General features: G+C 42.1%; 2 protein-coding genes and 1 pseudogene across 3 annotated transcripts in view; 2 read left to right on the top strand and 1 right to left on the bottom strand.

Annotated features, from left to right (window-relative positions):
* The first annotated feature begins 214 nt into the window (after positions 1-214).
* Positions 215-4,976, top strand: LOC308332754 (RNA exonuclease 4-like). Its single transcript, XM_080788804.1, has 8 exons — positions 215-739; positions 851-1,176; positions 1,932-2,084; positions 2,559-2,752; positions 3,065-3,153; positions 3,240-3,314; positions 3,411-3,485; positions 3,894-4,976. Exons 1-8 carry the CDS (start codon positions 515-517, stop codon positions 4,032-4,034), a joined length of 1,278 nt encoding a protein of 425 aa, XP_080644930.1. The 5' UTR covers positions 215-514; the 3' UTR covers positions 4,035-4,976.
* Positions 4,977-9,832: 4,856 nt separating this feature from the next.
* On the bottom strand, positions 9,833-12,418 carry LOC308332758 (calcium channel flower homolog; the record flags this gene model as incomplete). Its single annotated transcript, XM_080788809.1, has 5 exons — positions 9,833-10,320; positions 10,602-10,709; positions 10,919-11,044; positions 11,244-11,316; positions 12,304-12,418. 5 exons carry the CDS (start codon positions 12,416-12,418, stop codon positions 10,239-10,241), a joined length of 504 nt encoding a protein of 167 aa, XP_080644935.1. The 3' UTR covers positions 9,833-10,238.
* Positions 12,419-16,915: 4,497 nt separating this feature from the next.
* Positions 16,916-26,522, top strand: part of LOC308332753 (voltage-gated potassium channel KCNC1-like) — a 58,480-nt pseudogene continuing 48,873 nt past the window's right edge. The window contains exon 1 of the transcript XR_013966251.1: positions 16,916-16,963. The product of XR_013966251.1 is annotated as a voltage-gated potassium channel KCNC1-like (transcript). The remainder of the gene's footprint in view (positions 16,964-26,522) is intronic.

The following is a 26,522-nucleotide window of genomic DNA, read 5'->3' as shown; positions in this document are numbered from 1 at the left end:
CATATTATGCTAATAAATACGGTTGCCTATTCATGTCTACTATGTATATAGGATGTATATAAAATAAGTAATTCAATCATTTTAAACATGGGTAATTGTTGACTTGCTGTGTACGTGAGAATAAATACTAGTATTTGTTATCACATGCTACTACAAATGATTCCGACGAGCACGTCTTGATGTTACACACACCACGGAACTTACGGAAGTACACAACACAGCATGGCACGCTTGTTTCAGCACTCAGCAGCAAGTAAGTAAGTAGACTAATAGACTACTACAGTAACTTCGACAACATGTTAGAAAAAATAACTCTGTTATTGTTATCGGAATTGAGTAGATTTTAGAGTCGGAGAAAATAAAGTGTGACAGAACTGACTACTGAGTGACTATAGTTTTGCGTGGCTTGAAACGTGGAGGTAGCAATAGTTACAAGTTAGCAAGTCTACAAGCAAGCGGTGTGCAACGTTACTCTAGAACAAAAAAGATACAAAAAAAAACCTCAGAGACGATCATGTCAAATGTAAAGACAAACAAATCAGCTTCTGCTGCCACAGCTAAAGCAGGGCAATCTGGAAAGAAAGGCACCGCCAAGGAGAGAAAGCAATCCTGGATGAAGCAAAATAAACACTACGCTTCGGCTAAAAAGAATAAGCCACCCCCCAAGGACCCAGGAAAGCCTAACATACCTCCCAAGGATGCCCAGGAGTTCTCTGCCAATTGGAAGCAGTTGTTAGGGGTAAGGGTTTGGACAGCTGTCGTATTTTACTTTGGTTGTTTCGCCACCATAACAGTATTATGTCAATCATTTACTGTACTTGTTCTGAATGTTATTTCCTATTCCCTGCAGCTGCTTAAGGACAATCCACCAGAGAAGAAGGAGCCTGTGAAGCAGAGTCCTGCTTTAAAAACAGCGGGGCCACTGTCAAAACACTCAAAAGATACCTCTAAGAACCACACCACTCACACGCAATCAAAGACTATAAAAACAGGGGAAAATTCATCTGTTCCTAACAAACTTGTGCCAGAGGACTCACAAGTGAATGTCAATGGTCCAGCTGCCTCAAATCAACCGCAATCTAAAGCCATCAAAAGGAAACAGGACGGTGGAAAAACATTTTCCGATCACACAACCAAGAAAAAGAAAGTTGCACCGGAAGAGAAGAAGCCCACAGAGTAAGTATACAGCTCTAAATTCACATTCTCTTTTGCTATAAAGCTGCATTAACATGTCACATTTCATGAACCCCAACATCCCTGACCGGCATCTCAAAAGACGTGAGCAAAAATGTATGTATGAACATTCAGCAAAAATAGCAGATCTACAAGCTTACAACATATCGTGACCCGTGAGCTTGTACATCTGCTATTTTTGACAAACAAATTATATAGGGTTTAAAAATGAAGTGTTAAATAGCTCTATATTCTCATAGTACTGCTTAGCCTGTCATAGCACATTAGCCAGACTGATATCACTGTAGATATTAGTCTGGAATCTCTGTGGCACCTGCATTTCCAAGGGGCGAAATACATTTGCATAATGAGCTCTGATTGGTGCCCCACATCTTCGGGGTTGGGGAAATCCAATCACACACATTTCTTTTTTTGCACTGGCAGATTGCTACTTTTTTACGTTTGTTCAGTGACTGGAGTCTCCAGCCCCCCACAGCTCTTATACAGATGAAACTGGTGAAAGCGGAAGTGATGACACAAATAAATGAGCAGACAAAATTGTAAATTAAGCTGATAAGTGGGTACTGATTAGCATATCATTTGTCAGTTGTCGCCTACCTGAAAATGTATTTTCTGTTTGTTAAAGAGTTAGGCAGACTCCTGTTTCTCAACGTTTTTGCCTGGGGTGGGGACCCCCGGAAATGCTTTGGCCTTGTCTCGTGATTGTCACTGACGCACTCTTTTCCGCTGTGCCGTAGAGCGGACCTTTGGTTTGACGACGTTGACGCTGATGACGTCGAGGAGGCGTTTGGAGCAGAGGCGGCAGACATTATGAGGAAGAAGAAAGGCATTCAGAAGAAGTCCTCCCAGGACACAGAAAGTGCCCTGGTCAAAGAAAGAGCATTCGAGGGGTGAGTTACAGCACATTGCCTACACTGTCAGCTACATTAAAATAATACTATGCCATGGGCATGTGATGTTCTACTGTGCTGTATTCTTTAGAAACACTAATATTGAAAGTGGAAAACCTAAAAAGTCTTAAAGGGATTTACTTTTCTCAGTAGTAACTGCTATTACTAGTACTACCAGTACTAACTGTCTATTATTGTCTTGCCACCAAAACAGAAGACAATAGCCCTTTTCATTCATAAATTAACCATTATTTAACCACATAGAGACTTTGTGAGATTTAAAAAAATATCTTTTAAGACATTAAGAGGAACCTGGCTAAGAGATAAATCACAAGAGCAGATGCATTAGGATTAATATGAGGCCCTTACCAATACCATCTAAGCTCCTCACACATACAAGGCATTGGGATAACAAAACGGTAGTGATCAAGGCACTTTTTTTTATCTTCTGTTGTCTACTATGGCAACCATCAGCATCACAAGAGCAGTGGCCATGGACTGTGAGATGGTGGGAGTGGGGCCTGATGGAGAGGACAGCATAGTGGCACGCGTGTCCATCGTCAACCAGTTCGGGAAGTGCATCTACGACAAATTCGTCAAGCCCACAGAGGAAGTCATAGACTACAGGACATTTGTCAGTGGCATCCGACCAGAGGACATAGTAAATGGTAATTTGACAATGTTCATATTTGTGCTTCTGAAATTCACTTGACACAAATGCCAAGACATTTTTGTCACTGTGTGGTCACGTTTTCCTTTTAGGTCAATATTGCTTCATATTTTTAAGCTCCTATGCACAGCGTATTGTGCGTATGTGTGTCTGTCCGTTTAGCACGGAATGTACTCAGCTGATTGGCTGAGCACGGAATGTTATGTATGATGATAAGCTCACCCCTCACTCACACAAGTGTGATTTCTTTCCTAATACACTATGTTCTGAGTTGGCATACATGCGTCTTCCATGTCATTCTGTGCTGTAGGGGAGGAAGTGCTTACTGTCCAGAAGGAGGTTGCTGATATCCTGAAGGGTAGAGTTCTGGTGGGCCATGCTGTACACAATGACATAAAGGTTAGCCTGCTGCCTAATGGCCATGACCGGACCAGCTTCATTTGTTGTTTTTAGCAGTGATGAACCAACTCTAAATTCTCTTTCAGATTTTACTCTTGGATCACCCCAAAAAGAACATTAGAGACACCCAGAAATATAAGCCTTTTAAGAAGGAAGTGAAGGTACTGAAATATTACCCTACTTGTTGCAGAGGATTTTGTGTTTCCGCTCCTGAGATGATTTGTTCTGACTGAGTGTTTTGTTTTTCTCTCTTTTAGAGTAGTCGACCCTCGCTGAAACTCCTCAGCAAGAAAATACTTAATGTGGATGTCCAAAAGGGGGAACATTCATCCGTAAGTTAACCTCAAAAACAGTCCTCTTTGACATTCCTATACTTTTCCAAACTAATTGTGATATTGGCCACCCATACAGCCTATGATGATATTGAATTATTATTCATTATTTGCTCAGCTTTCTCATGAGAAGTCTCATGTAAAACGATCTTTGAGGCTTATTTGTGTAACACTAACCATTGTCTTTCTGTACTACAGTTACAATGAACATCACTGCATGAATTGGAATGTAATGAACTTGGCATATATTAATATAACTACCCTATAATCTTTAATTGATTTATACATATTTTTCTCTCATCTGCTATTTCTCTTCTATTGTGACTGAGAGCAATGCACCACATCACATTGTGGTATGTGAAGTTACTTCTAACTGTGATGTCATTACTCTATTCCATTGATTTCTAGGTCCAAGATGCCCAGGCCACCATGAGGCTGTACACAATGGTGAAGAAAAGGTGGGAAGCAGACATAAAAGATAAATATAGGAAAAGAGAATCATACAAAGAACATCAAAAGGAAGCCCCAGTTCCTGGTGAACACGTTTAACCATCTCATCTGGCCCTGGAAGGACCATACCAGTCTAATTTTGACTTCTAACCCAAGTGTATGCAGTGTAGTAGATCTCACACTACATTTAAACTGTCATTCACTGCCCTTGATGTTGAAACAGTGTTGAAAATCAGTACGAGTCTCTAAGGTTGCTAGGTATTGGTAATTCACACTTTTGATGTGTACATTGATGTCAATATGATTGTAAAAAAAAAGAGTCATTTTAGCGAGAGACATTTTAGCTTCAAACAATACAGTGAGATAACACTGACAGAAATGTTCAAGTACATTCTGTAACATTTATTGAAAACAAACCAAACACAATATCTAAAAACTAAAGCAATTTGCGGTCAATGTGGCCTTATGTAGTAACACTGGTATGGTTCTTTAAAAGGGAACCAGTCTGCAAGAAGAGAGATGTTGCAACTGGACAAGGGGTCAAGGACCCAAGATGATGAGTTTGTTTGCAGTAGGCAAAGCCATGATATGCACACTGTCAGAATATGCAGTTGTCCTTGGTGAGGATGTAATAATAATACACTTTGTTTTAAAAGGCCATAAAGAGCTTTACACTCACTAAGACAACACAATCAGAAATTAAAATCGTTTGGAAAATGGAAATGCCGGCCAGTAAAGTAATTTACTGAAAATGCAGGATACCCAGACTAGTTTAAGATCTGTTTTAAAATGGTATGCCGTGGTCAAATTAGGCCAAACTTGTACACATGGACCAGCAATCTTATTAAAGATTAATTAGCCCATGACGATTTAGTTTTGAGCTGTGTTTCAGGTATATTTTATATATTGTACGTTGAAGAAATGTCTTCCACACCATAGTTTTGTATCTCAATCCTTTTGGTTTGGAGCAGGTGCTGACTTCTGGAAACTAATAACTATCATGATTCATGAATAAAAATATAAGAGAAATCAACAAATGGAGGACATTGTTCAAAAACGTAGTACATTTTATTTTTCAAGGTATGGAAACGGAACAATTTTGCATAAAGAGTTAAGATGAAAGCAATTCTAGAAACATCAGTGCTTGATAGTCAAATCTCCAGATTACATATCAAAGACAAACCAAATTCACATCACTACACAGATTGTTAAAGCAGGCACAAGAGGTATCAGGTTACCGGGTATTTTATAATGGCTGAGAGGCGTAGTGAGACCGGCGTGATAGCGGAGGGTCTCCTACCCTGTCAGCCATTATAAAATACCCGGTAGGCTGGGACCTCACGTGGCTTACTTTTCTAAAACGGTTACAATTAAACATTTAGCAATATTAATCTCATAAAACTATTAAATTCACAAAAGTAGCTACGCAGCCCAGTCACGTGACCATGTCCATTCCTTCTCTAAGCTTCCTTTTGGTTATCACAAGGAAGCTTTGAGAAGGAAAGGAAATGGTCACGTGACTGGGCTGCGCCATGACACCTTCATGCCATGGACACTTTCATGGGAGCAAAACTCACACCGGAAGTTCAATGAATACATGGCAGTGAATGGAGCCGCCTGGACCAACTCATAACAAACATTATTTCTGAACAATTGAGACCGTTGTCATATAATCGGTTCAGGAATATAAACGAAGACATATTTCTAATCACTTGCTTTTCGATGTGCACAGTATATCATTTTATCTGAGGATCTAAACAGCAGCAGGTATCGTTTCTGGTCTCGTGATACTTGGTATGTTCAGAAAGTTACTTTGTGCTCTAGATACCATACCTCTATAAAAATTACACAGTGTACACATCAAAAAGCAACACAGCAGACAACTAGAAAATTCGCAATTAAAAAAAATTGCAGAGTGTGGTTGCCGCAGTGTCTTACATATGCCCCTCCCACTAATATTGCCAGCCAATTACAGTTTCAAGTCACACGTTAGATCATGTGTAAGTAATTCGGAGGGGATTTAACCCCCAAAATTCATGTTTTTGCGACAAACGGTAAAGAGCCCCAGCACGAAAAGCTACTATACGGCTACTATCACTCAAAGGAGGAAACTGATGACAAAAAGAGAGAACTATGACTCATTTCGACTTCATGTTGACATATCCGTGGTGCAGTAGATCATATCATGCATGGAGATGCGGTCCGGTCCCATTTAGACCTGAAGACATTTCTGCAAATGTCAGTTTTCTGTCAGTCATTCTTAACGTTTTTCATGTCAAGGACCCCAAAAATATATGTAATTGAAAATATGAAAATATGTTGTTCCAGGGACCCCCCATGAAGCAAAAATTGAGTTAAAAACGATCGCTTTGACAGAATATATATATTCAAAGATTTGCACCACATTTTCACGAATAGCAGACCTACAAGCTCGTAGCGTGGCATCTGCTATTTTTCAATAGCTAAAGTATAACATACATCTTATAACACCAATATACTACAGTACTATGCTGCATGAATAAACATACAATTTGATAGCATACAGTAGAATAGATCACCCAGGTTTTATGGTTTTTCAATCCCCACACGTGTGCGTGCGTGTACAGTATGTATAAGGGTTGCAACACTTAAAATGTAGAATATGAAATTTTAACGGTAATATCGTATATCGTATCGATATCGCAATATTTGGCACAAATACAGACATTTGAAATACGGAAGTTTACGGAATGTATTGTAGTCGATAGGGCTCGCGTGAGTACATAACCACGTGACCGGGCTGTTTTCTGCCCCCTCAATGTCGCAACTCTGTCTATACTCTATGGCTCTGTTGTAATCCAAACGTACTAGTGTGTGGGAATAGCGATAGGGTGGCCTGGCTGGGTGTATGACTTGACTATACCGCGGCCTGAATGATTCAGCCCTGCAGCCCTGCTGTGAGATATGATCTGGACAACAGATGTCAATATGAAGTTGAGGATAACATTGACCACTTCTGTGTCTTAGTCATACTTCTCTCTCCTTTCTTTTGTAATCTTTTGTGTCATCAGACGGACAGCTTGGTCATATACTTCTCTCTTTGTTGACGTTTTGTTAACTCATCCTCCTGCCGTTAACCCAGTGGTGGAAAGTAAATAAGTACATTTACTCAAATACTGTACTTAAGTACAATTTTGAGGTATTTGTACTTTACTTGACTTTATTCAAATTTCCAATACATTTACATCTACTCTACTACATCTCAGAGCCAACATTTGTAATTTTACTCCACTACAATTATTTGAAAACTTTAGTTACCAGTAAGACGCGCAAACGCGGGAAGCGAACGCAGCTGAGACCCTGCAGATCATGTCTGTCTGTCTGTCTGTCTGTGTGTCTGTCCCGCTGTTACTGTATATGTGGACCTGGCCCCTTTTGTGCCCATATATGGAGCTGAGTGATTGCTGATGCAACACACTCCATATTTGGACGTATAGCGGGACAGACACACAGACAGACAGACAGACAGACAGACACACAGACAGACATGATCTGCTAGGTCTCATAGTAAGTGCTCACTGCGTTCGCAACTAGTTACTTTGGAGATTTACATTTTAATTAGAAAAACATACGTTACTGTAACCACTTCAACCCTATATATTTCGACCATTTGAAAATAGCTGATCTACAAGCTCACGATGCGTCGCAATGCATTGTGTGCGACCTCTCTTTTCTATTCAAATATGAATATAAACTAGTAGAAAGGTCGCAATTTTGAAGAAATGCAATGTGTGGTTGCCGCAGTCAATAGGCCCCTCCCACTAATTTTGCCAGCCAATTACAATGTCACGTCACCCCTGTGATCATGCATAACTACTTCGGAGGAGATTTATCTCCCAAAAATCATGTTTTTGCGACAAACGGTTACATTTCTCGCATTTGCGGCGCCCCCCTATGGATGAAAATGGAATTGCTTTTGGAACTTGGTTGATTGAACCACCCGTGACATGCGATTTAAATTTGGAATGGATCGGACATTCCGTTCGTGATTTATAGCATTTTTTGTCAAATAAGCCCCTCCTACTATCTTCTGATGACGATTACGGCCGAACGATACGCACTACCAAAATTCTGCAGTTGGTGTTTTAATCGGATAGGTCCGGAGATCATGTGTGCCGATTTTTGTGAGATTTGGACAAAATCTGTAGGAGGAGGAGCCAAAAGTGTGTTTTGGAGAAAATTCAAATTAGCAGGAATTTCTTTCCTGACTAAAATGGGCGTGGCCCATATGTGGAAATGCATCATGACCCAAGGAATCCATGGAAAAATATTTTTTTATTTTACGACTTACGGTTCAAGAGTTATAGGGAAAAACGTAAAGTGGGCTGTTATAGCTCCACCATGAGGCCGACTGATGTAATTCCTTTTAAATTAATTTTCATAATTATTATGAACCCCCCTCCCAAGTCTTGTAAATATGTCGCTTACGGTCTCCAATGGGAAAAAAATACTTACATTTAGTCTTCGATTTCCCCATTATAAGTCTATGGAGAACTAATTCATTAATATCAATTAAACTATACAACGGATCTCTTAGCAAAATACAAGCACATGATTCCCGATGAAGCCGGTCAATTTGACATATGGCTCGAGTGTGTGCGGCAAAAACTGTGGGAGGAGTAGTGCGGCAACGTATCGCTCGTTTACAATAACAATAGTCTGGTTGCCCCGTTAGGGCAACCACACTAATAATGTGTTATATGTCTTCTGTTGTTTTCCAGAAGTGATTACTTTACATAAGGTCTGTCGTTCATGAGCTGGTCACTGAGCTCTCATGACTCCAGTGCATTCTTCCGAACTTCCGGGTGTAGTTTGGCTTCGTTTGGCTCATAGACATATAAAGGTAGATGCCCCTTTCGGCTGTGGTGCGTATGTGCTCAAGGGAGGACAAAAGAATCCAGAGATTCCTTGCGAAGCACCGTGGAAGCATGAGTGTGTGTCTCAGAGCGCATGTACTGACTGAAAGATGTGCTGTGATTGGCCAGTAGTCACTTGAGTGGCAGCGTTACATAGCGTGCCTTCCACTCTTGCAGCGTCCTTCCTCACCCAGTGTAAATTCTTCCGCCCTCCCGTCGACACATGGCTCCAATGAACTGCAGCGGCCAATGAGGCATCTAGCTTCCTAGATTGAGGCGCTTGATGTCTTTACAAGGCTGCCCGGAACCACACAATCATATGGGCGTGTAGCTTGGGTGGTGCTTACACGCCCACATGGCCAGCGTGTGTAAAGCAATCAAGTTCTCCCCTTACCCAGTTCAGCTACAGAGCTGCGGGATCAGCTGGGAATGATATAAAGTGATTGAAGGTGTGCATTATCGTGAGATTTACAACGGTAACCAGCCAATCAGAATCAAGTATTGGGACTAACCGTTTTAGAAATTAACATTGCCACTGCTTCAGATGACCTTTGGTGTTGCTCAGTTTCCCCAACCTCCCAGTCCCAGGGCGGACACTCTTAACCACAAGGTCACTGTGCTGGTTAGCTCATAGGCAGGAAGAAACTGACATGTTCCGAACATCTTAATCAGCAATTTAATTCAGCAGACATAAGATAGAGGAACTTAATGACCATCCATGATAAATTCCAGGTAAATTTAAACATTCACATCAATTAGGGTTTCGATTATTTTATTAGTGTATGCATAACTTTGCTAAATGTTCATCAAAAGTTATCTTAAGACAAACATCTAGAATTTTGGTGTGTACCCTGCACCAGCAGTCAAAAACATTTTATAATCTTAAATAAAACCTTGCTGAATTTGTAATTATTTGGCCACAACAATGAGATTTATTCACTTTATTTTGATTGATTATTGATCATTATTTGTTTCCAGTTCACACATTACACATCACCATATGATATGATACAGTGGCTCTTTACATCTAATATCTAATAATGCTTTGCCAAATCTACAATAAAGCAATGGTTTCAATAAGTAAGTCAAAAACATCTATTTAAGGTGGTCCCTAGCTAAATGTTGGTAACCAAATGGGCCCTTATATTATAGATCATGTAAATTGAGTGGGTACATTTAGTTTCATTGTACACGCTCAAGAGTTAAATTATTGGTAAACATTGCATTACTTCATTTACAAGAAGTCTACACAATTACACAATGATTGTTCTTTTGATCATTTGCCTGTTATCTCTCCTATTGTGGACAAAATCATATCCAACGATAACAAAATATTCTACGTTGCGGGTCTGAGGCTAAATAGAATAAATAATGGACCTTGATATGAAAACGATTGAAAACCACTGAACTAAGGAGCCCCCTCTGTTGTCCCTGCCATCTTCTGTTCCTCCTCCTGTTTCTGCAGTGTGGCGTAGGCCTGTTGATCTCCCCTGTGAGGGAGGGAGAAAATAAAAATATGAAGACAAGAACGTAGTGCAAAGACAGCTCATACTGTATGACCAGAGGGGTTTACTCAAAACATGAAATGTATGAATAACATAGGTGGGCTACAACCTTAAAGCGTAACAAATATTCTAATTCATCCCAAAGAGATTATTGGGTTTATCTGATTTGCTTCTGTCAAAACTCCACTGTAATTATTTCTCTAGTCTAGTGATTTCTCAAGGCATTTTGCCTATGGCTTTTTCCTTGAACGTGTGATGGGTCTTACCTTTTGCCCAGAGAGGCGAGGCCATACAGAACACCTGCAGCAAATGCAACAGCATTTCCAAACAGTGTGGTAATAGAGAAACTGATGAATATGGGAACCAGAGCCATTCTGTAGATGAATGGAAACATTAAATCAGTTGATGTAAGACATTTTAAGTACAGTGTAGATCAATTAACTACACCTAAAATTAGGTGTTGATCAGCTGATTTTCTTTTCTTTTGTAAGTATAAATTTGACTTCACACTCCATAATTCTGTTTTATAATGCCACTGTGATCTACTAAAGGCAAATACAAAAGGACTTATTATTTTTCTCACCCACAGTAGAAGACTCCTTTCTGCCAGGACTTGAGTTTATTGGCCCGTGTTGCTATTACGTTAGAATACTCTACAAACTGACAGCAAAATGGTACTTCACAAAGGAACAGCAGAAAGGCATTCAACCTTGAGAGACAGGAGGTGAGGAAAAGCAGCAGTAAATTATCTTGTGCATACAATTTGCATACCTTTTATACATTGATAACAAATAAACAGGCCTTGAAAGTGATAATCAAAACGATTATTGGTCCACATACAGTTGTTGCTTAGTAGCTAGCGTCATAATATGTATCAAATGTACAAGTGGGTCTATGTTAAGACTTACATCATCCAGACTCCAGCAATAATGCTTAATGGATGCACAGTAACACAGTTCCATATCCCTAGGGTGGCACAGGCTATGAGACGGAAAGGAAACGGTGTTAATAATGAGAAGAATAATTACTACAGCATAGGGAAATTACACAATGACTTGCCTGTGGGGAAGGTTGCACATGTGAAATATAATTCATGATGGAATGAAAAGGTTGTTGTGACAGACAGAAATGGGCTTGTTTTCTGCGCTTTTTTGGGTAATTTTCTCCTCAAATGAATTAGCACAGCCCAGCATGGTCAAATAGATATCGGCTGAACCCCCAAACAGAAAAGAGTATCGTGCCAGTTGCCTATTTGGTCTGCTGTCCCAACACACATGCATCCTGAATAATACAGAGCCCATTGAATATGCAACGTTCCAATGGCTGAATGTGATACAGACCCATTTACTCTGGTGACATAGTAGGCTACCTAATGTGACAGAGAGAAGGACGGGTGGGGGAAGGGAGGAGGCCAGCAGTAAACTGCAAAACATCACTCCTGACTCAGTATTGTCTGAGTCAATAAATCCTTCCTGGAACACACAGGTTTACATAAAATTAAGACTTACACTAAACACTGAGCTTACACAGATCTACTAACTAGATGGAAAGTGATGGGGAACAACTCCAATGCTGGTCTGGCCCAGCAGTGTCAGAACCTAGCTGTTGTATATAAACAAACTTCAATAAAAGCAGAATGAGATATATCACTTCCCACTGCTTTCACTTCTCCTTTCATTGCAGTTCAAAGGTCCACTAGGTGAATTATGGAAAGAGCAGTGTGCCTCAGAATCATGGCCAATTTTTAATACAACCTGTAAGGAAGGTAGTGTCAGTCATATCTGCTACATTAACTTCAAATTACAGCTAAATAGCATGCTAAATGTAACTTTTAAGTGGCATTTCCACTCAGGTTTAGGTCCACAGAGCTGACCATTACGCTTATCATAATCATGCAGGCGTGTCCAGAAGGTGTGGTAAGCAGATCTGTCATTATGCCATACAAACAATTAACTATCAGCAACTTACATATTCCTCCAATAACCCCAGCGATTTTGCAGAGACATCGGTACCACCATGATATGTCTTCTCCTTCCTCCGGGGAAGTTTTGGTCGGCGCAGCAGTAGCCTCGTCGGTGCTCATTGTGTCTGGCTACCTAGTTGCCTTCATGCATCATTTAGATGTCCCAGCCCAGTGCCCACCCAACCACAAATACTTGTTTGCAATAATCCAGTGAACTTCATCTTTGGTTATTTAGCAGTTATATCACTATGTGCAAAAACAGCAGTAATGGTACAGTAGAAGAAAGTTAGAGCTGGGCAATATTTCAACATCAATATTTTATGAGACGAGATATCGTCTCTGATTCATATCATGATATGGTATAAATGTTGTCTTCTGGATATTAGAGAGCTGCTTTACAGTATGTAATTTCCTGAATTCATATGGCTGTTTCTAGTTGTTCAACCCACTTAGTTATTATATGAGAATTTCTGATGATTATTTATCAAAAGTATCATTGTATAAATAGTTTGTGAAACCAATGGTCATTGTCAGGATATCAATATCGATGTACTTGGTCATGAATATTTATTTGATTTGTGTCACACAGCCCTAATGCAAGTAAGTTAATACCCAAACAAGTTCTTTTTTTGACACAACCCAGATCTGGCCTTGACCATTATAGTGCAGTACTGATAGGTCCCTGAGGGACCCATGTAGGATAATAACACAGACAAATGGAGGTAGCATTTCACGAGCCGGATTGAATGTTGATTGACTTGACTGGACAGGACAGGACAGGACAGGACAGGACAGAGCTTCAGTCTTGATTACATTGGAGTACACGTAATCAATTAAAGCGGGAAGTACAAATACATAACGGAAGAATCTAGCAGTGTTCCCATTCTCTTTCTGGTGAATGTTTCATGTTTCTTTTCTATTCTACACTATTGAGTGTAGTAGACATTCTGAACCAAATCACAAATACTGGTGATACTGAAAATAAATACATATTTTATTACTTGAATTTGGCATGCATCATTTTATAATTCGAATCATTTTTTCACAGTTTTATAGGTGTAAAGCATTGGTACGTGTAGAATGAGAGTAGAGGTAACGAGATAAAAAAGGTTAAAAAGAACAAATAAATACAGTTGGAATATGTGAAAGCATATGTTTGCATATGCAGATGTGTTATTTTGAAACATTAGCATGCAGGTGGGAAAAAAGGAACAGCAGGTACAATATAAGGTGCTGTTTCAAAGACCAGGTTATTTTTTTTTTTTTTTTTTAACTATCGTTTTCCTGCATGGCCTATACCTTATGTATATCAAACTCTGACTGGTGCTTAGCGACACCATCCGATAATTTATCACAGAGGCAATGATTGCATTTTTTTTTATCTGTAGTCTCGAATACAGTTCCTGGCAGGGCAAATCTAAACTTTATATGACCCAATTTACTGTATACAGATAGGTCTGAAAGTCCAGAGGAAGAATGATGGGAAATTTCTACTTGTGTGCCAACTACAGTAAACTTAGTAAAGTCCTCTGTGTTCATTTAACCACTTGAACCCTGGCATCTATATTTTGGGGCATGTGTACAGTAGAAGCAAATCTTCCAATTGAACCACATGTAAATTAATGTGATGAAGAACAAGTAGGCGATGTCTGACAGTGACAGGTGTGCAAGCTGGAAGAATTTATCTAAACATTTCTGTTAAAGCTTGATTTCATACTTCATACATATACCAAAAATGGCTTTGCATAAATGAGGTTTGAGTTTGACACCACACTATTGTTTGTTTAAAACTGATGACTTTATACTGCATTATTTAAACCATAATGGTTCAATGAATTGATGTTTAATGTTGTGAAGGGGTTTCCAAAATGTGTTTCCCCGAATATAACACAATAGTTATTCCTTTGGTCGCAATTATTTGTATTTATTTATTTGTCCCAGAACAGATGTTTGGAGTATCTCAGCTCTGGGTTTTGAACAGTCCAGGTTAGGTGCCTTGCTCAGTAGCTTGACTAAGATGGACGTCCGGGCAAGTAATCAAACCACCATTTCTTCTTTTGCAATCAGCCGTTGCAACCTCATGGCCAGCAATCCTTTCTCCTCGCTATGACTCGTGGGATTACTTTTCTGAAGCTTCTTTCATAGCCTTATATAGGCTACAGGAGCCCCTCTTAACAAGTAACAACTGTAGCCTACATATAATAACATGCAGTAGTACAACATATACTGTAACATAACCTGCTGTAACATATGACATATGCAAAAGGACTTGCTCTTAATAGTGAACTACTGGGTCACATTCTATTAATTTGAAGTATATTGATCCCATTAGTTTTCCATGCATCCAACAGATATTATTCTTAGCTGAATATTGGCTTAATCCAAATGCTATTACTCATATATTGGAAAGTAATATATGATAATCATTGCACATTATTTACCCTTAAATTACGTTACATATTTTTAAACTATAGATTTTCTGCTACGAAGCCATTTTTTTTGCTTGACACCTTCACACCATTCCTTATTAATTAATGTAAATCTTCAAGGCAAGATAGTATAGGTTCACAATAACAAGTCATTGTCCATGGCAGTCTGCCCCTCCCCATAAATGGCTGCAACCCTTTTCTTGGCCACATGATGTCTCCCCAGGTCTGGAGCCTGAGGACCTCTGTGTGCATGTGCTGCCACCAAGAGGCTAAAATTGGATTTCTCTGATGACTGTTCAGTTTTTTGTGTGAAGAGTTAAATGAATAATACATATGCCACATTCATTATTTCTGCCATGCAGGTTGACAAAATCAGAATGTAGACTGCTATTTTTTATTAATCAGTGTATGGAAGAGGAAGAGGTTCCTATATCGGTTTATGTTTGGTGAAGCAGGATGCAAGTCAACTATAGTAGCCTATAGTTTAATAGGCATTTTGAAGGGGTGGAAAAACATCGGACTCCTTTCTTAGTACACCGCCTGCACCATGAGTCAACCAATTTTGCAATATTTACATGAACTATTCATAGAATCAGGATGATCCCCTTTAGGTTTCCGATGCAGCTGTGATCTGTCCATGTGTAAAATGATTAGAATTCCAGGAGCAACAATGGTATTTGTGACATTAAATACTTTATTAGTCAGAAATGTAAACAACAGCACAAGTTATAGTCAGACACTAAGGCTATAATGGATAGCATCTGACAATGATGGGAAGAATATCAAGATTCTTCCCATCATTGTCAGATTATATTGCAATACCTTTTGGATCTATAATTGCTCCAAAATAAATATGCACTGAGCAACAAGTTATAGAAAGAGACGCAGCAGTGTCTGCTATAAGCTGCAATATAACATCTGGGACATCACATTTTACAGTTTCTTTGGCACTCTTTAACAGCCTGCACGTCTTAACCACTTTCAACCTGGCATGGCTATTTTGGGCATGTCAAAGCACATGGGTAGGCTACTTTATTATTATTTTATTTTATTATTATTTAGAAAAGAGCATAAGATTAGAGAATGTTTGGCTGCTATCTGAACAACAAACTGGGCCTTTTACTGACACAGAAGTAAACACATGATTCTACAAGCTACTAATTTTAGGCCTACTACTAATCGCATCATCATCATGGGAATACTAACTAGGCTAATCACCACAATCTTAATTCACTGATTGAAGGTCATATTTTTTCCAGAGAGGATGTCTAAAATGTACACATTCTATACATTTGTAAACTGCTTGGTACCAGTCTGTCGATGTCAGCAGCCAAGGATGGTAACCTCAGATAGTCAAAATGGTGTTTTTCGTTTCTTGCAGGCAGATTATTTGTGTGCAACAGCATTGCCCCTGCAAGAAATAGATATAGAAATTAAAATAAAATAAATAATGAATAACAATATTCAACAACACAATCACTATATCCCAGTGTGTGGGTGTGGCTATTTGGTATTGATTATTTATTTAGTAATCAAGTTCAACAACACCATATCAGAAATTAGCCTGCATATTATTCAGTGGGGTCCTCCTCCCTCCCACCCTCTATATTTTTGTCCAATATAATCCGCCCACATGTATTGTCTGAGGGGGGGAAATAGTGCAGAAGGTGACGCTCCTCCAAGGCAACAGGGAGAGACAGAGGGAAACGTGTGCGTGAAGAAATACTGGGTGCACAGTGTCTCCATCAGAGAGCTATATCTCCATTGAAACATTTGGGAGGGGGAGATAGAGGAAGGCTTGAATGGTAGCTACACCCTGCGCCTGGAAGCGTAGAGACATTAAAAGAAAAAAAGGGCTGGCATTTATTTATTTTTCTGGCAATAACGTGAGGTGGGAGAAAGAGGGGCACTGCACTGGTATCGAGGAAAATAGATTCAGAGGGACATCTGCTTCATTTCATACAAGAGACTCATTCCTTGCCATCATCAGCATGACCATAAGCTATAAGTAATAATCGGCAATAAAAGAAACACCTGCTTTTCAACAGGCGCGCGCAATCCTATTTTGATGTATTATAATCGGGGGGGAAAGATCTCCTGAATGCCTGCGAGAAACTGGATACTCTCTCTGAAATCATAAGAACAATTTAAAGAAAGAAAGCTACATTTTGATTGATCTTTTGGGTTAATGTGCGTGTTTTTACACGCGCACGAAACGAACCCGAACCAAAAGCAAGTGAGTATTAACCGTGTCTGGTGTATATGTCTGTATTTTTGGTGGCATATTATTCTGCGTTTATACAACCTCCAATCAATGCACAATTAAAGCTCTTTTTTTGGGCCCGCTTTAAAGAAAAGAAGAAAGAAAAAACACCGTGTAGGCCAACGCAACCACATTCAACAAGTATATCTGCGCTAAGTGCAACATTTTCATGTAACCTCAGTGAAATGTGTTTTAATCAATATCGTGAGCTGCCAGGCCAGTAGGCTACTGTACCAATTGGTCGATTTGTCTCAAAGCCCACCAGTGTAGCCTATAGCTGTTATTTCCTACAATGACAATAATAACTCCGATATTCCGATTTAATTGCACACGCACTGATTATGGTGACCGATATTTCACACTGTATTGCCTAAATCCTATTGCACAAAGGGTGGGTGTTTCCCCATCCAGAATAGATCACAGCAGTTTCATGTCCCTATATGCTTTCATCAACATCATCTTGTGTGTTAGTTTGTGTATCATCATGTGTGTGTTCGTGTGGTATCCGTGTGCAGTGTATGAATTGTTGTCTATAGGCATCTGACTGTGTGTTGACCTATCTTCTGTGTTTATGTGTTCATGGGTGTGTGTATTGTTGTAGTATTTATTGTGGTAGCGAGAGTGTCAAGGCCTGAAATGGAAGGTTGATTTGAACCATTGGAGGTGGAGCGGGGGGAGGGGGGGGAGGGGGGGGGGGGAGTGAGGGTGGCTCACAGACATATAAGAGAACTAGGTGTGATGGAATGGGCCGAGAGAGCGAGTGTGTGTGTGTGTGTGTGTGTGTGTGTGTGTGTGTGTGTGTGTGAGAGAGAGAGACGGGGGGGGGGGGGGGGGTAGTATCTCAGTGGAAGCACACAGGAAGGACACGGTGTCATCGACATCTCACATACAGGACATCAACGGAGGCAGTTAAAAGTCTAGACGTGCTCCTCTGTTACATGATCAATAAATATACCCCAGCATTTTATTTTTAAATCGACTTGACAGGGCAGCACTCAACCCTTATTTCCCTCCACCTTACTGGGATCTCACGGTGGTGTCCCTTCTTCTGTCATGTACTATGCTGTGCTTTTCTCAACCCTGCATTATAAATCTGCAGTTGGTGCTATTTTTAGACTTCAGGGTAACCCAGAAAATACCCCTTCTATTTGAGAGAGAAACCCCCCCCGCAGACAGAAGCAGGCTGCTGATTGGTGGAGCAGTGATGGGGGCAGAGAGGTATGGTGTACTGTGTGATATGGGGGGGTATAAATCTATTTTAAGAATGTGATTGAATTATCTGTGTCGTGCTCGTGAATCTGACCCTTCCCTGGTAGTGATGGCTTCTGTCCCTGCCATCCTGTGTCCTACAACACCAGTCCTGTTATCCCTGGTAGTGATGGCTTCTGTCCCTGCCATCCTGTGTCCTACAACACCAGTCCTGTTATCCCTGGTAGTGATGGCTTCTGTCCCTGCCATCCTGTGTCCTACAACACCAGTCCTGTTATCCCTGGTAGTGATGGCTTCTGTCCCTGCACCCTGCCATCCTGTGTCCTACAACACAAGTCCTGTTATCCAGAGATTTCCTCTTTCTCACCTATAATGTGTCTATGGAGACACCTTTCTTGTTCCGGGAACTAATTAATTCTCTGATCAAGTTAACCTTTTAAATTGAAACCCTCCAAGTCTCAGGCGTTTGACCTTCAGGCTTACCTCAAACAAATCTCACATACTGTGTATGACTTGATGGGTATAACTTAATTTACATCTTGTCCTTTTCTCACTCCGTCATCCTTTCCTTTCCTCACTCCTCTTCTACTAATTCCCCTGCCTTTGCTTTCATTTCCTTTAACGTGTTTTAATTTTAAATCCTTTGTCTTCTCCTGGACTGCTCGTCTAATTCCTCGTCTAATCTGTCACTCCCCTAAGAGCCCCTCCTCTCGGTTTAACTGGTGTCCAGTTCACAGGTCAGACATCTGTGCAGTAATACTTTGGTATATCATTCCAGTTCCACCAGCTGTCTCTTAATCATTCAGGAAGGGCAGAGTCGTTAATTAGGACTGGACAGATTTAAAGGACTTGCAAAAGAATGATGGGGCATGTGGGGTTAAAGACCTTTGGTCCTGATGCAAATTCTCTCAGAGAATGTATTTATTTATTTGTGGGCTTGGATAGCCACTTATCTGTAATTAGCTCAGATATGCTTGTGCCCCAAAATAGAATCACTTCCCGTCTGGATACCTTATCCCATGGCTCTTTCCTGCCAGCCATTCAGTTGAGCATGAGGATCTTTCTACCTCTGCTGGACTGCTTGTGGTTTCCTTATTATTTCACCCACAAAGGGGTGCTATAGTATCTCCTCTTCTCTATTGTCCTGCCCTGCAACAACAATGTCTTGCCTTTAACATTTGGCTAGTAAAGTCTCACACACTAAGGGGCACGGTGGCACAGTTGGTAGTGCTGTCGCCTCACAGCTAGAAGGTCCTGGGTTCGGGACGCTGTGGGTGCTGGCGGCGTGTTTCCTCCTCGGCGTCATCAGTGCCCATACCCGAAGGCGGGGTTGGCGAAAGGGCCTTTCTGTGTGGAGTTTGCATGTTCTCCCCGTGTCCCTAGGTACACGTGTAGGTACCCTCACAAAAAACATGCAGTAATCCTGGTCACTAAACAGCCTCCCCCTGGCCAGCCGGGGCGCCTGATGGAGGGGAAAGGAACTGGTTGGAATAACGTGTTCCTTCCACACGCTACGTCCAACCAGGGAAACTCCCCCCTGTCAGGTGTAAAGGAGCAACTTGGACACTCAGGCATGAAGGAAGCATGAGTTCAAGTCCGTTGCTCTCCCCTTGTCCCCCAAATATGGGGACTAGGTTGGTGGAGGGTGTGTAGAGCCCAGGATCACATTAGATGATTGACACAGGGGTGAAAAATGGGTTACAAAATCGTGGGATAAAAAATATATATAAAAGAAAAAGTCTCACACATGGTGATAAATACTTACTATAGTAAAAATAAACTCTAAATTGCTAGCAGGCTTAAGCCTGATGCATACTTTGCTGCACAACTGTGTGCACATAACCAACCTACAAGCTCACCACACTTCGTCGTGCAAATGACACGTGAGCTTGCACTGTCTGTCGTCTGCTATTGTCAGTGTACGACACTGCCGTGCGACAGAGCATATATTAGACTTTGGCCTTGTGTATTAATCATCCCTAGTGGCAGCTAAGAGGAGACGTCTGAGAGCACGAGCCTCTCTCCCGAGAGTTGACTCTGAAGCAGCAGTAGCTTATAGGCAGTGATTGAACAATATGCACAATGACAAGACCCCCGAGGAGGCTGATGATGTTGCAGTACATGCGGATTGGTCGCATAGTAGGAGGCACAGCCACCCCACCGGTGGCACGGCATAGATAAGCTTTTACTGCCTCCGGTAGATTGCTATTTCCCTTTCTGCTTGCTTAATTGATTGGCTATTCAATTCACATTCAGGGTTTGCCCGTTAGTGAGCTTTATTATGCCAAGAGATGTTCTGTCCCACCAAACCCCCCCACACCTCTCTTGTCTGCGTGCTGTAACTGAGGGTCTCTCTCTCTCTCTCAATACTGTATATATCCCTCTGCTTTTCGTTCTGTTTCTGTCATGGTACCATCTCATCTCCCCCTGTCTCCATATACTGTACAACTGCATGCACTCACACACAGTCTCTAAGCATAGCTGTTGTGATTTTCTCTTTCCATTCAAGCCCTTTCCGGTATTCTTATTGCACACACTGCACCAACCCGCCCATCTCCACCAGTACCTTTTACTAAAGATGTGCACTGCACACACAGAGAGAGAGAGAGAGAGAGAGAGAGAGAGACACCACGCCGCTCAAAAAAAGGGGGAGGTGACCGCAGTGATTTGCCGGTTCTGCAGTGCCACAGTTTCTCCTGATGGGGTCTCCTCAACACTGGGGAGTAAATGCAAGAGCAGAGGGAGATAAGGTAGCACTGAAGCTGTGCTGCGGTGCAGGAAGGGAGGGAGAGTAGTGATGTGCGGGGAACAGCATGAAACCTTGTGCTTACATCCTTTGATGATGAGGAAGCGGGGGGGGGGGGGGGGGGGGGGTGGGCTTGCGGCACAAACACACACATATACTTGCATGTGTGTGGACACACGTGCTTATATATGCATTAGAAAGCACACAATTCTTCCCCCAGTGGTGCACACACACACACACACACACACACACACACACACACACACACACACACACACACACACACGCATGTGTCTATTTCTATTCTCAGCCCCTCTCTCTCGTGTTTTGTCCCCCATGCAGCCTCCATCTTCTACCTTCATTCCTCCAATTCCATTCAGGTGCATCAAACGGCACTATCCTGAACCACTGCAAGATCTCTCTCCAACTCACTCCCTCCCTCCCTCCCTCACCGTGTCTTTCTCACTCACCAACCCTCACCTTTTTCACATCACCCCTTTGTGTGTGTCCCCTCTGCATTTTGCATCCTCGTCAAAGCCATTGAATCCCCCAACCCTGATTTTGTTTTATTGCCTTTCATTTTTCCCCCCCATACACACACTTCATGTCACGTCACCTCTCCTTCCCCTGCCTTATTTTTTCCCTTTCCCCTAACAACACCCCCCCTCTTCTCTATCTATCTATCTCTATCTCTCTCTCACTCTCACTCTCACTCTCAACCTTTCTGTCTCTCTCTCTGTGATTGGTAAAGGTTTTGTTTTGCTTTTTCTGCCAACTGGTGGGTATATGTTCCGCATAGTCAGCAGCACTCCTCCAAATTCCTCTCTGCCTCTGCACTCTCTCTGTGTCTCGCTCTCTGTCAGTCTCTCTCCCTCTGTCCCTCCTTCTCTCTTTGTCTCTCTCTGCAGCTCTCTCTCACTGTGTCTCTCTCGCTCTCTCTGTGTCTGTCTGTCTCTCTCTCTCTCTCTCTCTGCGTCTCTCTCTCTCTCCTTGTTACTCTCTACCGCTCTCTCCCTCTTCACTCTCCTCCCCTCCCCCCTGTTACTGCTGGTACCTCACAGTCAATGCGTCCCATGATCCCACACCCTCCCCCTCTTGCTGCAGTGTTTCTGCTAATATATATTAGCGTCAGTGCAGCCGTCATTGGTACCGTGCGCTCTCTACTTCTTTCTCTGCCCCAATATCTCCTCTATCTGTTGCAGAAATGCACATCCCCCCCAGGCTCATTATCGTTAAGCTGCATTTGCCCTGCATGTATGCAGCACTCGCCATCAGGTGAGAGTGTGTGAGGCTCTCTCTCACTAGTTTTCCCCATCTCTCTTTCTGTGTGTGTGTGTGTGTGTGTGTGTGTGTGTGTGTGTGTGTGTGTGTGTGTGTGTGTGTGTGTGTGTGTGTGTGTGTGTGTGTGTGTGTGTGTGTGTGTGTGTGTGTGTGTGTGTGTGTGTGTGTGTGTGTGTGTGTGTGTGTGCGCGTGTGCGTGTGTGTGTGCATGCACGCGTGTGGGTTCTTGTGTGTGTGTGTGTGTGTGTGTGTGTAACGGCAGTAGTAGCAGGGTGTCGCAGGACACGGTGGCCAAGTCAGGAAATGCTGCAGGAGAGAGAGAAAGGGATAGAGAGACATAGAGAGAGAGAGAAGGCAAAAGAGAGAGGAATTGTTCTTCTCTTCGGCTCTTCTACCTCTCACCATGTTCTCTCCTCTTTTTTGCTATTCTCTCGTTTTTTGCTTCCTGAAGCATCCAAACTCCCTCTCTCTTTGCCCCTTCTCTTGTTTTCTCAATCCTCATTGGATGTTCAGATCCTTCCTCCATTTTAAACCCCACTCTCACCTTCCTCTGCCTTTAGCCCCCTCCTCATGTTTTTGGAGCAGTCGCATTGCTGCCTGTGATCAAAGTGCTGAGGCCAGCTCTTAAAGAGACGTGCGTGCCTTCTGAGCCGAAAAAACCTCGGACTGAAGGCAGCATTGAAGGCAGATGAAACTAGAAGGTATTTCATCTCATAAGCCTTGAACTCAATAAGCTCTTTTATCTGGCATTGTGTTGACTACAACTTTTAATTTGTCACGTGGACATTTCATTTTGAAATCTCAGAGGGATGTGTGTAAGGACCCATGGGATGGCATTCTACCCCAGCTAACCTCCAAATCATTTTGCTGCATAAATGAACACTTAAGCACATTTATGCAATCAATATGTGCCCCCCCCCCCCTCATTCTGACTGCAATGTGAACAAAAAGCATTTACATACAGTTAGAGACTTGCGGCTGTCCACATATAAAATATTAAGTAGCTCGGTAATGACCTACAAGCTACTTATATGAAGTAGTTGCCAGGATTTCCAGTCAAAGGGTCATCTAAGTGGTAAATTCCAGACACTATATGATAAAAGCTGCTCCTCAGAAGTTATAGAAGTAGCAGTTGTGGAAGCACTCGGACGGCCCCGGCCTGTCCTGTCCTGTGCTTTACAGTGCAGAGCTGTCCATGGTCCTGAAAACCATTCCACAACACAAGCATTCTCTTGCTTGGAAGAATGCCCCGCAGGACGAAGAGAACAGTCTGTACGGATCCCTATTCACTGTCCCTGAACTTTCATCCATTATTATTGGATGACTTGTGCCTAAAAATGACCACTTAATAAGTGTCTTGATATCAATTGCTAGATTAAATACACATGGTGTATAATTGCGGTGTTCATTTAACTCTGAAGAGTGTAAAAATGGAACTAAATGCACCCTATCCATTTTGTATGCACTTCAGAGTAAATTGAAGGATTTTATTGTATAAATGTATTTTTTTGGTCAAAAAAAGAAGAATTGGGGTTACTGCAGCAAAGACTGGAGTGTTGACTTAAAAGTAGCATGAACGCATTAAACTTGTGTTTGCACTCTTAGGACACTGAGGACACTGATTTTGTGATCTGGATGTCTAGCACTACTGGTCTCAGATCTGTTTCCAAATTGTGATTTCATTCCCATGCAGTTCTGAATAAATCTTACCTGAGTGCTGCGTGTCTCTGGGGTCCTCGAGAAAAATACATATTCAACTGAAGAAAAAAATAGATAAAAAAGAAGAAAATAAAAAAGTTACAAAATCAATTTGAAGAACAAGAAAAGGAACTTCAAAATAAGATTTGAAGAGAGACCAAGTTTCACATGACAAAAAAGTTTTCAGAAACATAACAAGTGTACGTAAACAGACAAAACAAAGGAACTGTCACAAGAAAGACACAAGCAAAAATAAATACTGCATTATGATAGACTCCAAGAGAGTGAGAGAACAGAAGTTGAACCAAAGTAAGAGAGGATTACTTTGGGAAGGGACAAGAATGGTGAGGCTGAAACATGGTGCAGCAAAGAGGGAGCAAATTAGGAAAGAAAGAATGCACACACGGGAAGACGAAGAGGACAGAAGTAGTTGGAGTGCAGAGGAGAGAGTGGGTACCAGGAGAGGACAGAGAGGAGGATGTTGTGTGAGCAAGAGGAGGTGGAGGAAAAGTGAAGCCTCGATTCTCCTCAATGAAATGTGATTCCTTTATGCGGAATATGAGAGAGAGCGAGAAAGGAAGGGAGAGAGTGCAATACAGAGTGGGAGAGAGAGAGAGAGAGAGAGAGAGAGAGAGGAGGAGGGTAGGCGAAGAGCACCGGAGAGAGAGAGAGAGAGAGAGATGGGGGAGGGCTGGAGAAAGCGAGAGCTCAGGAGAGCGGGGGGAGGGGGGTTTAGAGGACGAGAGTGGCGTATTTTGTGAACGGAGGAAAAAAAGGTTAACAACACAGGTACGGTACAGTGGATGTGCAGACCGAGGGTCGTCGTCTGTAAGTGTGGCTTCTCTCTAGAGCGCCGTGCACGAGCCGTGGGAACACGGCACACCGGGTGCAAAGCAGGGGTTCTTTGGGGGGGTTGGGCAGAAACCTTGTATGTTTCAACCTTTTCTATTTTCGTCAAATAATGCCCTGCTTTATCATCTGAGTGTCGCAAAAAGTAATAATGAGCTCTATACACAAGCACACAGTGAGCTTGTTCATCATCTAAATCTATTTTTTAAATAAGAATGAAAAAGGAGCGGTATTGACATACAAGGTTTCCAGCAAGGAAATAACTGTATTCTTTGCTGCAGCGGAATGCATTCACTTTTACTCTGCGCTCTCTCCTTCCCAATGCCAACCCCCCTCGTCTCCCTCACTGCTTTCCCTTCTCCCAAGGGGGGGCCTCCCCCCTCCTCATCTCCATTACTGGGGAAGAGTCACTAGCTGTTTGTCGTAACCGCCCGTGGCGAGGGACTAAGTGCATTCACCCTTTTTTTGTTTAACCCTTTCGTTTTCCAAGTGTCCGACTGCCTATTTATCACATTCACAGCTTTCTCCTCTCTCTGCCTCTCTCTCTCTGTTACTCCCCATCCCCAGGAATATGCCTCTGCCTGGCTTGCTTTCCAGTTTGCAATTTAGTCCGTCCTCTGTCATCCCTCCATTAAAAAGCCAGATTTATGGCGTACCCTCCCCTCTCTCTCTGTCTCAGTCACACCCCTGACTTTCACCTCCCTTCTACCTTCCCCTCTTTCTCTCTGTCCACACACACACACACACACACACACACACACACACACACACACACACACACACACACACACACACACACACACACACACACACACACACAAGATGTGTTGAGCCTTGTTTACACTTCGTCATACGTCGGTGTCACTTGCAGAAAACAGACAGTCTCTGCTGCAAGCTTCATGTATACTGGCTATTTTTGATGCACCACACCATCATACGATGGAGCATAAATTAGGCATTACAGTGCAGTGTGTGACAGTGGCATGGTGTGAATGTTAAGGCAGTGGGAGGCAGTGGAGAGAGCGCTGCAGTGTAGTGTTTAGCATGCTCGTAGACTGATTGAGAAGATCCAGCATTAGCAGGGACGCCGCACTCTTGGGAGGCAATTAACACATGTGCACGCACACACACACACACACACACACACACACACACACACACACACACACACACACACACACACACACACACACACACACACACTAGGAGGATAGGAGGCAGGGGAGCTGGAGGGAGGCATATATCCAATTTAATACCCACCTTCGTTCTCCCCTTTCTCTCACTTTCATTCCCCTCATTTTTATTGCTACCCCCCAATTCCTCCTGAGTCCTGACACATGCTCACGTGCAAGTTGCAACACACACACACACACACACACACACACACACATAAGGTGCCATATACTCTCACCCCCTCTTCCATGGCTCACAGTGGCCTAATTATAGCGAGAGGATTTTGAATGAACTAAATTGAATCTGGATCAATGCTCACAGGAATAACAATGGGACCTGCATGGTTGAATGACACATAGGAAACATTAATGGTTAAATGATGATTCAGTCCTTTTAAGGGACTGAACATTGTGCTTGGAGGTTGTATCACGCAACAATGACTTTATGCTATGTTTGTTTCATGGTGACTGTGGTTCATTTGCCTATAGCTTTAAGAATTGTGATCACTATGACAATCTTGTGGTGTTTCCTGTTGAGTTATATAAATTGACTAGAAGCCACCTGCTCAAAATGACC

The sequence above is a fragment of the Protomyctophum bolini genome (assembly GCF_963924005.1).
Source record: "Protomyctophum bolini genome assembly, chromosome: 18".
NCBI classification, from domain to species: domain Eukaryota; kingdom Metazoa; phylum Chordata; class Actinopteri; order Myctophiformes; family Myctophidae; genus Protomyctophum; species Protomyctophum bolini.
Note: the sequence above shows the minus strand (reverse complement) of the source record. Positions and strands in the feature narration are given on the sequence as shown.